This window comes from Malus domestica, chromosome 14 (assembly GCF_042453785.1).
Source record: "Malus domestica chromosome 14, GDT2T_hap1".
In the NCBI taxonomy this organism is placed as follows: Eukaryota; Viridiplantae; Streptophyta; class Magnoliopsida; order Rosales; family Rosaceae; genus Malus; species Malus domestica.
The window spans coordinates 19,110,760-19,125,444 of record NC_091674.1 but is presented as its reverse complement, the minus strand read 5'-3'; the positions used below and the strand labels follow the sequence as shown (position 1 = coordinate 19,125,444).

General features: G+C 39.3%; 1 protein-coding gene across 1 annotated transcript; it reads left to right on the top strand.

Moving 5' to 3' along the window:
- The first annotated feature begins 202 nt into the window (after positions 1-202).
- LOC114820862 (ABC transporter C family member 10-like) lies at positions 203-6,364 on the top strand. The gene is made up of 12 exons (XM_029092175.2): positions 203-347; positions 780-2,875; positions 2,965-3,285; positions 3,363-3,449; positions 3,542-4,129; positions 4,223-4,387; positions 4,482-4,776; positions 4,878-5,092; positions 5,173-5,478; positions 5,603-5,666; positions 5,736-5,975; positions 6,051-6,364. The coding sequence occupies exons 2-12, from the start codon at positions 806-808 to the stop codon at positions 6,170-6,172; spliced, it is 4,473 nt and encodes a 1,490-aa protein (XP_028948008.1). The 5' UTR covers positions 203-347; positions 780-805; the 3' UTR covers positions 6,173-6,364.
- Positions 6,365-14,685: the final 8,321 nt, after the last annotated feature.

Below are 14,685 nucleotides of genomic sequence, written 5' to 3'. Positions count from 1 at the left end.
CATGATGGGAAAAACATTTCTTTAGACAGTTGGATAGTGTGAAAGCAAAAGGCTAAAAAACATTGTAATTTCCTCTTTTTTTCCAAAGGTTAAGCCACCATGTATTATGAAGCCGAAAGGTCCACTGATGTGACATCTTACCCAAAAAGAAGTTATGAATTTGGCATGCCATACATAATGCAATGACACTGTCCTACAAGATGTTTCACGTGCCTTTTGAAGACGGGTTTTAAAATCAATGCGGGAAGAGAGATTCGAACTCGGGTTTTATGCATGACAAACTAAACTCTGAGACTTCAAGAGCAAGCTAGACCGGAAGGCTGATTTGCACTTCAGCTTAATCTACTGTAAGTTTTCTTATGCATGTTTCTTGAGCGATATAGAGTATAGACCACAGCAATCTTATTTTGCTAAATGTTTCTATTTTTCGTTTTCCGATGCTCCTAGTTCTTTCCAACTTGTGGTGCATGATATACAGCTTCATCTGCAGATTCTGCAATTTTTAGAAGAAACAAAAAAGTTTTTAAATATGTGGTGGGAATGGTTCAAATTGTTTATCATACATGGCAGTTACATTAACGTTTTATTCATACATGGCAGTTCGTATTTGTGCCGTATGTGTCCTGTTTCATCTTTAACTTAATATTATCTCAGTTGTTGAACAACATGAACTGCAGTACTTTCGAGTTTTTGAGTCCTTCATCTCATGCATTTCAAAAACATGAATTTTAGATGCAGATCTTTTTCTTCTTTCAAACGCTTTTCTTGTAATCGTGTAGATTTTCGACCTTACTGAGACGCAACAATGGGGGAGCATTTCTGGAGCTTATATATTTGCAGTAATTCTGAGTGTTCAACTGAGGCCGGAAATGAATGCAGTTCTGGCAATTCAGCCATTACCAATCCAGATTCATGTATCAACAACATTTTGGTCATTGCAGCTGATGTTTTACTTCTGTTTATCTTGTTATGTATGTTCACATGCAAATTATCATCAAGGAAGGTTATGGCACCGTCACAGTCTCATACCATCTCTTCAGCGTCAATAATCTCGGCCACCTTCAATGCTGGTTTGGCTTTAGCTTACTTTGGTTTTGGGATATGGACAATCGTCAAGAAAGTAAATGCAGACCAGACCGTTTTTCCCCTCCATGGATGGCTAGCTTTGCTCTTCCAAGGGTTCACATGGTTGCTTCTAGCTTTTTTCATAAGCCTCAACAAGCCACAACCACAAGAAACTGTGATAACAAAATCTTGTTCAATACTTGGCTTCTTGATTGCAGTTTTTCTTTCAAGTTCATCAATTTGGAAAGCTATTGTGGAGGAGGCAGTATCGGTTAAGATTGTTTTAAACATTTTCTACTTCCCTGGATCAATTCTTTTGCTATTTAGTGCATTTCAGGGAAGCAATTTTGCAAAAGGCGATTCAGAGATCGACGGTGACGCCTTCTACAAACCATTACAAGGTGCAGAGTCTGATAAAATAGGTGAAATCAGTTCAGATGACAATGTAACACCTTTTGCAAAAGCAGGGTTATGCAGCTCAATGTCATTTTGGTGGTTGAATTCGTTAATGAAGAAAGGTAAGCAAAAGGTTCTCGAGAATGAAGATATTCCACAGCTGCGGCAGGATGATCAAGCAAGAACGTGGTACTTCATATTTATGGAGCAATTGAACAAAAGGAAGGAAGCAGATCCGTCTGTTCAACCTTCTATCTTGTCCATTATTTTTCATTGCCAGAGGAAAGCTATTTTGATTTCGGGATTATTTGCTCTGATCAAGACTCTCACCACGTCAACCAGTCCACTGTTTCTCATGGCCTTCATTAAGATTATTGAAGGCAATGCAGCTTTGAAATATGAAGGTTATGCACTGACTTTTGGCCTCTTTGTTGTGAAAATCATTGAGTCACTGTCGGAGAGGCAATGGTATTTTAAAACTAGACTGATGGGGCTTCAAGTGAGATCATTGGTGTCAGCAGCCATATATCAGAAGCAACTACGACTCTCGAATGCTGCCAAGATGACACATTCTCCTGGTGAGATAGTGAATTATGTGACGGTGGATGCTTACAGAATCGGCGAGTTTCCATACTGGTTTCATCAGATATGGACCACAAGCCTTCAGCTGTGCCTTTCATTACTTATCGTTTACTTCTCTGTGGGTCTGGCAATTGCTGCAGCTCTAGCTGTACTCTTATTGAGTGCACTAGCAAGCTCACCATTAGTGAAGTTGCAGCATGAGTATCAAACGAAGCTCATGGTAGCACAAAACAGAAGGTTGAAGGCCATAACAGAAGCACTTTCAAATATGAAAATCTTGAAATTGTATTCCTGGGAGACAAATTTTAGGAATGTGATAGAAGGTTTACGAACGGAAGAATTAAAATTGGTATATCAAGTGTTGTCACAAAAGGGATATAATATGGCTCTATTCTGGGCATCTCCTCTTTTCGTATCGGCAGTCACTTTTTGGACATGCTACTTCCTTGGGTTTACACTCTCTCCTAGTAATGTTTTCACATTTTTAGCAACTTTACGCCTTGTTCAGGAGCCTATTAGGTTGACTGCGGATGTTTTTGGAGCATTTATTGAAGCAAAGGTTTCATTTTCTCGGATTGAGAAGTTTCTCGATGCACCAGAGTTGGAGAACAGACATACAAGGAAAGAGAGCTGTGCCGCAGATGTTGAGCATTCCATTGTATTTAGAAGTCCTGAAATTTCATGGGGCGCTAATCCTTTAAAGGCTACATTAAGGAACATAAATTTGGTGGTGAAACCGGGTGAGAAGGTAGCAATTTGTGGAGAGGTTGGCTCCGGTAAATCAACCCTTTTGGCTGCAATTCTTGGAGAAGTTCCACGCATCAATGGCATTGTAAGCAATCATTTCACTTCTAGAATTTTTTTTAATTATTTAGATGGGAAAGTCTATCTCGTAAAGCTTCTGTCTGCCCAAATTTACAGGTTCAAGTATATGGGAAGATAGCGTATGTTTCTCAGTCTGCATGGATTCAAACCGGAACTATTCAAGAAAACATTCTGTTTGGGTCTGTTATGGATCATGTTAGGTACCAAGAAACACTTGAGAAGTGTTCTCTAGTGAAGGACCTTGAGATGCTTCCGTTCCGCGATCTAACTCAGATAGGAGAAAAAGGTGTCAATCTAAGTGGTGGGCAGAAGCAGCGCATCCAACTTGCGCGTGCACTCTATCAAAATGCTGATGTCTATCTCTTGGATGATCCTTTCAGCGCAGTTGATGCCCATACGGCGACACACCTTTTCAATGTAAGTCGTAACTTGCACCTGAAGGTAATTGAAACCCCCTCTTTTTCCTATTTAAATCTAATTTGAAAATTTGTCAGGAATATATCATGGGAGCTCTGTCAGGGAAGACGGTTTTACTTGTGACACACCAAGTGGATTTCCTTCCAGCTTTTAATTCTATCTTGGTAAGTAAACATTTCAGAAGGTTGATATCAGTTTTTCTTACTCTGTCCAGTGATCTGCAAGTTTTCTTAGTAATATCTGTTTTTCTTCACAGTTGATATCTTCGGGGAAAATCTTTAGATCAGCTTCTTACGGAGAGTTACTCGCTTCTTGTGACGAATTCCAAGGCCTTGTCCATGCACACCACAGCACTGCTGGTTGCGAGAGGCAAGTGGAGTACGCTTCTACTAGACAACATAAATCATCTGGGGAGGAGATTGTGAAAGTTAAAACTGTAGTACAGCAAACGGAATCTTCAGGAGATCAATTAATTAAGAAAGAAGAGAGGGAGACCGGGGACACTGGTTTCAAACCATACATTCAGTACTTGAAACAACGCAAGGGATTTTTGTACTTCTCCTTGTCAATCTTTTTTCATTTGATATTCATAGTCGGCCAATTAATTCAATCCTATTGGTTGGCTTCCAAGCTTCAGGATTATAGCGTATCAAGAGTCAAACTATTCATTGTGTATACAATGATAATGTGCATCATGTCATTTGGTGTGCTTCTTAGAGTCTTCTGCTTAGTTGAATTAGGATGTGGAACATCAAAATCCATTTTCGACACACTACTCAACTCTCTTTTCCGAGCACCAATGCTGTTCTATGACTCGACACCAGTGGGAAGGATACTTAGTCGGGTAAGACTTAAGTTCTTTGAAAGAACAAAGCTTGAAATGTTCTAATGCAGAGTACCAAATGGAACTTACATTTGCACTGTCCATTTTGTGCAGGTCTCTAATGATATGAACATTGTCGACCTTGAAGTAGCTTTCAAGTTGGGGATTTCTGTTGGTTCAACTTTGATGACATACAGCGTTTATATAGTTTTGGTTTTGATTACTTGGCCAATCGTGCTTCTGATTATACCCACGATTTATGTTACTGTACTACTTCAGGTATACCCTTGAGATTGAAGCACTTGAATGATTTCCTAAATTTTTGCCTTTTCTGAGCAGCAAATCTGTACTTGATTTTCTTTGCTGCAAACAGAATTACTACTTTGCTTCTGCAAAAGAGTTAATGCGGATGAATGGCACGACTAAGTCTGCGCTTGCAAGCCACCTTGCCGAATCTATTGCTGGATCCTTGACAATCAGAGCTTTTGGAGAGGAGGATCGGTTCTTCTCGAAAAACTTGGAATTTATTGATGCAAATGCAAGTGCTGACTTCAATAGGTTTTCAGTGAATGAGTGGTTGATCGAACGTCTTGAATTGCTATGTGCGATTATTCTCTCAGCCTCAGCACTTGCAATCACTTTGATTCAGTTTGACGCATCTTCCTCTGGTTCGTAAACATTCCAGTGTATCACCTTTGGTGTGTCAAATGGATTTTATTTAGCCATATATATGATATACTGTCTAACATTTCGCTTCAACTTTTTACAGGTTTTATTGGGATGGCACTATCTTTTGGTCTGTCCTTAAATTTATACCTCGTAGTTTCAGTCCAATTCCAATGCATGCTAGAGAATTCAATGATATCAGTAGAAAGAGTAGAGCAATACATGCATATTCCCAGTGAGGCTCCAGAAATAATAGAAGAAAACCGACCTGTGCACAGTTGGCCAACTGTTGGTAAAGTGGAAATACATGATTTAAAGGTTAGTGTCCAAAGATATACTAAAGACTGTAGCCCTAAGAACAATGGTACTTCAATATGATAGCTTATGAATTTATGCAGGTACGATATAGGCCAAATGCTCCGCTAGTTCTTCGTGGGATAAACTGCATAATTGAAGGAGGGTACAAAATTGGGATTGTTGGCCGGACTGGAAGTGGGAAGACTACTCTTATCAGCGTTTTGTTTCGTTTGGTGGAGCCTACGGAGGGAAGGGTCATTGTCGATGACTATGACATTTGCAAAATCGGGCTTCATGATTTAAGATCGCGTTTTGGGATCATACCACAAGATCCAACACTGTTCAATGGATCTGTGAGATTCAATCTAGACCCCTTATCAGAACATACTGATCATGAAATATGGGAGGTAAAGTTTTTGTTTAAATTTAATACTTGCTGATAATTTTTCATCAGAACATGCCTACAAGTAAACATATTCATGCTTCTTACTGTAACTGTATTTTACTGATCTTCCGATCCATGTGTGAAAGGTTTTAGAGAAATGTCAGTTACGCGAGGTCATTGAGGAAAAAGAAGAGGGCCTGGATTCTTTAGGTAAGAAAAATGTCTTGTAGGAGTTATTTTCGGTGTCAATAAAACAAAAACTAAAAACCTGGATTGCAGTTGTACAAGATGGAACAAACTGGAGCATGGGACAGCGACAACTATTTTGTTTGGGACGCGCTTTGTTGAAGAGGAGCCGGATACTAGTCCTTGATGAAGCTACTGCGTCAATGGACAATGCAACAGACTCTATTCTGCAGAAAACTATAAGAACAGAATTTGCTAACTGCACTGTAATAACCGTGGCTCATAGGATACCAACCGTGATGGACTGCACTAAAGTACTTGCTATTAGTGATGGTAAGCATTGCATTAAGTTATAAAACTCTTATTTATGTTGATTTAGTTGTTAATTAGCAAAATTTATGTTCACAGGGAGAATAGTAGAGTATGATGAGCCAATGAAGCTGATGAAGAATGAGGGCTCATTGTTTGGGCAGCTAGTCAAAGAATACTGGTCTCGCGCTGCCATTGCCGGCATCCACTCAGACGACTAATAAGGAAAGGTATTATTGCGTAAAAGGTGCCGAAGAAAGTATCGCCTTGTTTGCACCATTGGAATTCGACTTTAAATTCTTAATATGTGATTTTGTTATAAGTTTGTATGATCAAGGAGCTGAGATTGCAGAAGTATCTCCTTGCAGCATTTAAAGAACATGCCTAAGAGCATTTATTTTTTATCCTGAAAATTGCCTAAGAACATTTCTTTTTGAAGACAACTAGTCTAGATAAAAGAGGAAAGAAAATGTCAGCTTTCTGTTCAATCAATGATATTCCCCTTATGTTGGAGAGTGGGGATTGTATTGTGTTGTTGATTCCAACTTTTGAAAAAGCAAATTAAAATGATTTCAACTTTCCTACAAGAGCAGATTAAAATGCTAGATTTTCTCAAGCCACTAGTCTTGATTCTTCTTGGTGTCTATTATATTATTACTTTGTCTTGTGTATCACATGTTTTCTTGCTCAATTGTCTGTTTACATCAGGGAAGAGCGTTCAACTGGACCAATTAGTTTTGGTTTTAGCTTCAAGGTTATCAATTAGTTTTGGTTTTAGCTTCAAGGTTATCAATTAAGGTTATCAATTTCCAGAAGCTTTTTCTTGTGGTGAAATATTTGTACTCTATGCTTTATGTTGTCTCCAACTTACTGATTCAAAGCCCCAAGGGATGTGTAAGTAACATACATTGACATTCCTCATACAGTAGATGCTGTCATACGAACAATCAGCCTGAATTCGATGGAATTGTTTAATCTTAAACGGTCTCTTTTATAATTTCGCATGTGGGGTCATTAAGGTAAAATAGGATATAGAGTGACCTTGAACTAGATTTGGTGTATTATCTCAGTTGTTTGAACAACATGGATTGTGATATTTTCGTGTTTTCGTGTCCTATATCTGATTCAAGAGCAAGTTAGAGCAGGAGAGTGGTTTTGCTACTGAGCTTATCTAATGTAATGCATGTTTTTCAAGTGATATAAAACGCTGCAATCTTATTTTGCTAAATGTTTGATAAGTTTCGTTTTCAACTCCTATTAGTTCTTTCCAATATGATCCCATGCAGCTTCATCTGCAATATTCAGCACAGAATTTTCAGGAAAAAAACAATCTCTATATATGTGGAGGGAGATGGTTCAGGTTGTTTATCTGCACCAACTCTACAAATAATTTTTTAGTTATACATGGCAGTTCATATTTGTTCCCTGTGTGTGCTTTTTGATCTCCAACTTACAAGATTTGGAATATTATTATCCCAGTGTTGAACAACATGAATTGCTGCCGTACTTCATGTTTTCGAGCCCTTCATCTTATGCCATTCAAAACCCTGAATGTTAGATGCACATCCATTTTTTCTTTGAAACACTTTTCCCTTGTAGTAGTGTAGGACTGCAGACTTTCGACCTCACTGAGACGCAACAATTGGAGATGTTTTCTGGACCTTGTTGACATGCAGTAGTTCCGATTGTTCAACTGAGGCCATAAATGAAGGCAGCTCTGGAATTTTAGCCATTACCAATCAAGATTCATGTATCAACCATATTTTGGTCATTGCAGCTGATATTTTGCTTCTGTTTATCTTGTTATGTATGGTCATATGCAAAATATCATCAAAGAAGGTTATGGTGCCATCTCAGTCTTGTCTATAATCTCGGCAGCCTTCAATTCTGGTTTGGCTTTGGCCTCTTTTGGTTTTGGGATATGGACAGTCTTCGAGAAAGTAAATGCTGAGTTTTCCCCACCATGAATAGCTAGTTTTACTATTTCAAGGTTCACATGGTTTCGTATGGCTTTTACCATAAGCCTAAACAACCCACAGCTGCAACATATTGTGATAACGAAATCTTGTTCGATACTAGCCTTCTTGACTGCAGTTTTTCTTTGCAGTTGATCAATTTGCAAAGCTATTGTTGATGAGGAAGTATCGGTTAAAGATTGTTTGAAACAGTTTTTATGTCCCTGGATCAATTCTTTTGCTATTTAGTGCATTTCAGGGAAGCGATTGTTTGAAAGGCAATTCAAAAATCCACAATTACGCCTTCTGAGCACCTTTTCACTGCGTAGAATCGGATATCAATGGTAAAGTCAGTTCAAATGACAACGTGACTCCTTTCACAAAAGCAATGTTATTTATTTAGCTCAATGTCATTTTGGTGGTTAAATCCATTAATGACGAAAGGTAAGCAAGATATTCCACAACTGAGACAGTGTGATCCAGCACGAACGTGGTACTTAATATTTATGAAGCAATTGAATAGAAGGGAGGAAGAAGACTCGTCCATTAAGCCATCTATCATGTCCATAATCTTTTATCTTCTGATCAATCTTGAGAAATGCCAGTTACGCGAGGCCATTGAAGAAAAAGAAGAGGGCCTGGATTGTTAGGTAAGAAAACTACGTTTCGTACGAGTTATTTCAGTGTCAATAAAACAACTAACAAACTAGATTGCAGTTGTACAAGATGGAACAAACTGGAGCATGGGACAGCGACTTTGTTTGGGACTCGCGTTGTTGAAAAGGAGTCGGATAGTAGTCCTCGATGAAGCTACTGCGTCAATGGACAATACAACAGACTCTATTCTGCAGAAGACTATAAGAACAGACTGCACTCTGTAATAACCGTGGCTCATAGGATGCCTACCGTGATGGACTGTACTAAAGTTCTTTCTATTAGTGATTGTAAGCATTGCATTATGCTACAAATCTCTCATTTATGTGGTTTTAGTTAATTTATTTAGCGAAATTTACAATGGCAGTGAGATTAGTAGAGTATGAGTAGCCAATGAAGCTAATGAAAAATGAAGGGTCACTTTTTGGGCAACTTGTCAAGGAATATTGGTCTCGTACTGCGAAGGCCAGCATCGTCCCAGACAATTGATAGGGAAAGGTATTACAGTGGAAATCATTACCGAGGAAAGTTTAGCAACCAAGGTAATTGGGGTGATGATCTTGATTATGTAGTGCAGTTAATATGTTACTAATTAACCACGAGCTGATGGTCCAATGGTAAATAGCGGATTACGAGGCTTCCTTAAAACTAAAAACTGGAGGTCTCGAGTTCGAAACACGTTGTTGGTCTGGAAGCCAAACTTGTGGTCAGGGAGAGTCTGAATTGCCTTTGTGAGTCTTCCCGGCCCAAAAAAATGGTGGATGACCGTGGCTTGTCATTAGTTGTCCCCCTTTTTAAAAATAAAAAATAAATAAAAAAATAAAAAAATAAAAGCTATTAATTAACATATAGGGATGGTCTTTTCAAATTGGCTCTACATCCACACTCTATATACATGTAACATGTACCAAACTCAATGGTGGATCAAAAAAATTTCCTGTTGGGTGCAAAAGTTATAATAATTGTAACCGTTAGATCAAAATCCAACTGTCGTGTTAGTGGGTCAGGAGGATCCCGAGGCTTTGCCTCGGAGAGGATCCAATTCCTATTATTTAAACCTGTAAAATCATTCCAAGCCCATCAGATAGATATGGAACTATCTAGTCAGAGTACTAACTAGTTAATATGATCGACAACCAAACCAACTAGTATATGTGGTGCTATAGACACACCCATTTGTATATCTCACACACCCCTTGTTAACTTTTGTCAATTGATCTTCTTCAGTTCATTCAATCTAATGTCCGAAAATTGAAAGGATGTGTTAATGATAAAAATAGTGTGTCGATAACACCATCCTTAATAGAGAACATATCAATTTGGTTTGGTTAGGCTTAAACCAGTCAACCACTTTACCACATAAAGCAACTGTTAGAACCATATTTGCGCATATCCACAAATGGAGGTAAAATTCAGTCTGAGTTGCCCATGGTCTCCAATGAGGGGAAAATGGAGTTGATTTTGGGGGGGGGGGGGGGGGGGGGGGGGGGCGCAGTGGGGTGTACCTACATACCTAGGGGAAGGAGAATCAAACCACAGGTGTAGCTCTAAGAAAGAATGGTATGATGTGCAAGACATCGTGAACCATCCTTGACGGATAGCTTATGGCAAGGCGTTAAGGAGATGAGTTCTCCATGAACGTGTCTGTTAATCTAAAGTCCTAGATCGCGTATACTATTAGTTTGTTACTTGTATACTTAGAATATTTTCTCATGTAATCTAATCCCACATAGGACTCTTGTTGGTAATATATTATATAACCACCATATGATAATGAATGAAGTGAAAATTCCATCAATCTCTCTTTATCTGGTTTACGTTTCCTACCCTACTGTTCCTCATTTTTTACATGGTATCATCCATTTCTGGTTTTACTGCTTCATAACCGATCATCACCTTCCGCTATGTCAATCTCTGGTGCTTCTTCGCCTCACCTACCTGGCCCAAATGTTGCTTAATTTCTGAAACTAACAGGGACCAATTATCTTAACTGGCTGTGTCAACTTTGTTCGTTCCTTATTGGGCATGATTTATGAAAATTCATCGATGGCTCTTTTCCTCCACCGCCGCGTACAATCACCACCACCACTTCTGCTCCTCCACGCACCATCATCAACTCTGATGGTTCTTCTACTGATGTTACACAGACTACTCTCTCCTCTGTGGTCCCCAACCCCGAATACCTCACGTGGTACCAGCACGATCAACTTATCATAAGTCGCATAACCTCCACTTTATCTAAACCTGTTCATGCTTTAACGATTGGCCATGACACAGCCAAAGCCGTTTAGGACTGCCTGGAGGAACATTTCTCCCAGAAGAATCTCGCTGATGAACTCACTCATATTAGACAACCTGTCTCTAACAATGACTTGGTTCTCATTGTGCTTCAGGGGTTAGGTCCTGACTATTGTATGCTCCTTACAGCCATCATTAACTCGAAACCCTTGCCATCCTTCATCGAATTACACGCACGGATTCTTGCCTTTGATCTTCAGAACCCCAACGACTCTACCTCTTCCACTACTACACAGACGGCTCTCATCACCACCAACCAACAACCCCAACACCATCCCCGTAGAAATTGTAAGGCTTATTGGGCTCGGGCCCTAGCCCTTGGTGCCCTAACTATTCCACAAATCACCACTCAGCCCAACAGTGTCCTCATCGTTATAATGGACCTGATTCTTTTTCACCATTTGCTGGCTCCTAAGTCGTGCAGTACCCAGACCCCACATGGTACCCAGACAGCGGTGCCACTCATCACATGACCGATGATCCCAGCACCCTCAAATACCCGCAACATTACAATGGTAATAATTCGGTTCAATTGGGTAATGGTGACCATCTTAACATAACGTCCACTGGTATTATTCCCATCTCTCTTAATTCTCTTCCTTTCACACTTAAAAACGTTTTTCTTGTTCCATATCTTTGGCAAAATCTCTTATATGTGGCTAGATTTACCGCTGATAACAATGTTGTTATATGTTTCTTTCCAAATTTTTTCCGCATCTATGATTTACGTTCTGGTTCACTACTCTTTCAGGGCCCATGTAAAGATGGTTTATATCCAATGTCAGTCCTAGATCACGTATACTATTAGTTTGTTACTTGTATACTTAGAATATTCTCTCATGTAATCTAATCCTACATAGGACTTTTGTTGATAATGTATTATATAACCACCATACGATAATGAATGAAGTGAAAATTCCAACAATCTCTCTTTATCTGGTTTACGTTTCCTACCCTACTGTTCTTCATTTTCTATAGTGGCTACATGTAGATGGCGGCGTATAAACCTCTGTTAGGCTGAAGAGAATTATATGAGCTGCAACTTGGCTTGTCTGAATATGTTTGCTAGTAATTGTATGCTTAATCACCAGGATGTAGGGATTCACGTAGGAGTAGTGGGAATGTGGGAAAGGGAAGTAGGCTTGTGGGGGATGTCGTGGCATCCATTATGGCAGCAGGAGCTGTTATGTCTTCCCTTAGGTTAAGTAACGAAATGTTAAGTCCACGTAAAAGAGTCTTTGAGGAGATTGTAGAAGCAAGATCGAGCTACAATAGTCTGCTTAAAGAAATAGATTAATAAAGTGCATGATGTGGAATTGCAGGGGTCTCAAGACCTAAGTTTAAAAGTAATTTTAATCTTTTGTGTGCTAGTTTTAAGGTGGACCTTTTTTGTTTAATGGAAACTAAAATAGATGTGAAGAAGGTCCAGGGAAACTTTTATGGAAGGTTTTTGATAAGATGGTTAGTCGTAGCCCTGCTGATGGTCTATGTTTAGTTTAGAACTCTTCCAAGGTTGTAGTTAATGTTATCACCTTGACTGCTCGTTATTTGCATTGTTTAGTGAATGATCCTTTTCTAATCAAGATTAGTTTTTTACATTTGTGTATGCTTTTCTTTAAAAACAGTTACAGTTGGAATTATGGGAGGATATCCTTATACTAGATCCAAAAGATAAACCGTGGTGCTTAATGAGTGATTTCAATAATATAGTGAACATAACCGAGAAGAAAGGTGGTTGCCAATCTACGACGTCGTATGTGACCAAGTTCATCAATTTCTTAAACAAAGGAAATTGTTTATCTCTAAATGCTTATGGTGCCCCTTTTACTTGGTGCAACAACCAAGCTGATAACAACAGAATATATGAGAGATTTCATAGGGCTATAGCTAATTCGTATTGGTTAAATGAGAACCTGGATTATAACCTACATAACTATTAACTACCCAATTTATGGGTCGGACCATGGATCTATTCTCTTAACTTACACCTTAAAAAATTGTTATAAGAATAATAATCCCTTTAGATTTGAAGCTATGTGGCTTCTTCATCCTGATTTTAAGGGTTTTGTTAAGAATTCTGGCGATACAATGGAGTGTTAATAAAGCTCAGTGAGGAACTTAATTCAATTCTAAGACAAGAAGAAATCATGTGGACACATAAAGCTAAAGTAAATCGGTTGCAATTAGGTGATAAGAACATAAGGTATTTCCACATGGTGGCAACTGTTCAAAAAGAAAAAAAAAAGAGAGAGAGAAATGAAATTAAAAGATTAAGGATAGTTTGGATTTTTGGTGGAATGAGGCTAAGGGTTTGGAACTTGTTTTTGTGTAGGACTTTAAACTGCGATTTTTGTTGTGATAGCCCCCAGCTCTCGCGAATATCTCTTCTATTGTACATATTGTTAATCCTTGTATTGACAACCATCACAATGAACTTTTACTCGAGCCTATTAAGGATATTGAAATATGGGATGTAGTTAAAAGCATTGGTGTATTGACAACATAAATGCATGAGAACAAGCTAACTCAGTCGCATAAATATGCTCCTATCAATGATGGCACCACCACGCCCACCGTGTTGAGTCTTGTTATTTCTCTTCTCCTCTGTGAAGCACAGAAAACTCAAGAAGCTTCTCCGGCGAGTCTCGTGGCTTTCGAGCCAAACTTCAACGAGCTCCGGCCACCATACGGCATGTTTTAGGTATAAATCTCTTCCCTTCATTTTAAACTTCAATTTGGTAGTTAGATTGCACCTTAAGGTTGAGAAGCGGAGTCGATCGGGGCTCACGAGCCAAACTTCAACCAGCTCCGGCCACCATACGACATGTCTTAGGTATAAATCTCTTCCCTTCATTTTAAACTTCAATTTGGTAGTTAGATTGCACCTTAGGGTTGAGAAGCGGAGTCGATCGAGGCTCGAGAAGCTCTGATCTTCTCCCTCTTCGAAATCGAGTCAGACCCGACTCGAGATCCTAAGACTCGGATCGAAACCCAACCCAAAACCTAAAACATTGGGCAGGGCTACCAGGCCCAAACCCTTTAACCCAAAACCAGGGCATTCGGCCCACTGAGCCTAACTCAAATCCAATCTTTTGGGCCAGGTTACAAGCCCAAAACCTTAAAGCCCAAACTCTAGGCCCGGACTCTTTCAACCTAAGCCTTTGGGCCTTTGGATCGTTGAACCCAAGCCCAAGAACCAAGCCCAAACTCGACCCGAATCCAACCTAGAGCCAATCAGACCCCAAAACCCATGCTGTGCGTAAGTGGCACGTGGGCGCCAGTGAAGGGCCACCTGTGCTAGCGCATAGAGCACAAGCACCTCCATCGGAGGTACTGATAGCGGCGCCAATGACTTTTTCAGCAAACTTTCCAACGGCCTATCTCGGCACATGGCTATTGGGGCCGTTATCTTGTGGCATCGCGTGGGGGTACCTGTGGTCCCCCTTATGTTTTTTGATGTTCTGAATCCGTTTTCCAAAATTCAATCGTTATGGTAGAGTTTTATTAATTTGATCCTTTATGTGCTTAGGTGCGTTTGTTAGCGGCGTTTCAGTCCTTTCTATTTCACACGACTCTTCGATGATGGAGTATCTGTGAGTGGATCCCTTCCAAAATGCATAATTTTGCTATTAGAAATGCATACATGAAAAACATGATTTAATGGTTATGTTTTATGAGTAAATTAGATTTTACTTTTTATGAGATATCATGTTGTACTAAGAATATTTTGGAATACCATGCTTTATCGATTACATGTTCTTTGTAGTATATATGATGGATGACTATATACTATGAATATGTTTTGAGATATGATGTTTGAGTTACTG

Bases quoted from the DNA above. Each gene is read 5' to 3' on its own strand.
- LOC114820862 (XM_029092175.2), top strand. From the start codon at position 806: ATGGGGGAGCATTTCTGGAGCTTATATATTTGCAGTAATTCTGAGTGT. The intron at 3,450-3,541 runs GTAAGTAAACAT...TTTTCTTCACAG, and splicing joins CAGCTTTTAATTCTATCTTG to TTGATATCTTCGGGGAAAAT. The intron at 4,777-4,877 runs GTTCGTAAACAT...AACTTTTTACAG, and splicing joins GTTTGACGCATCTTCCTCTG to GTTTTATTGGGATGGCACTA.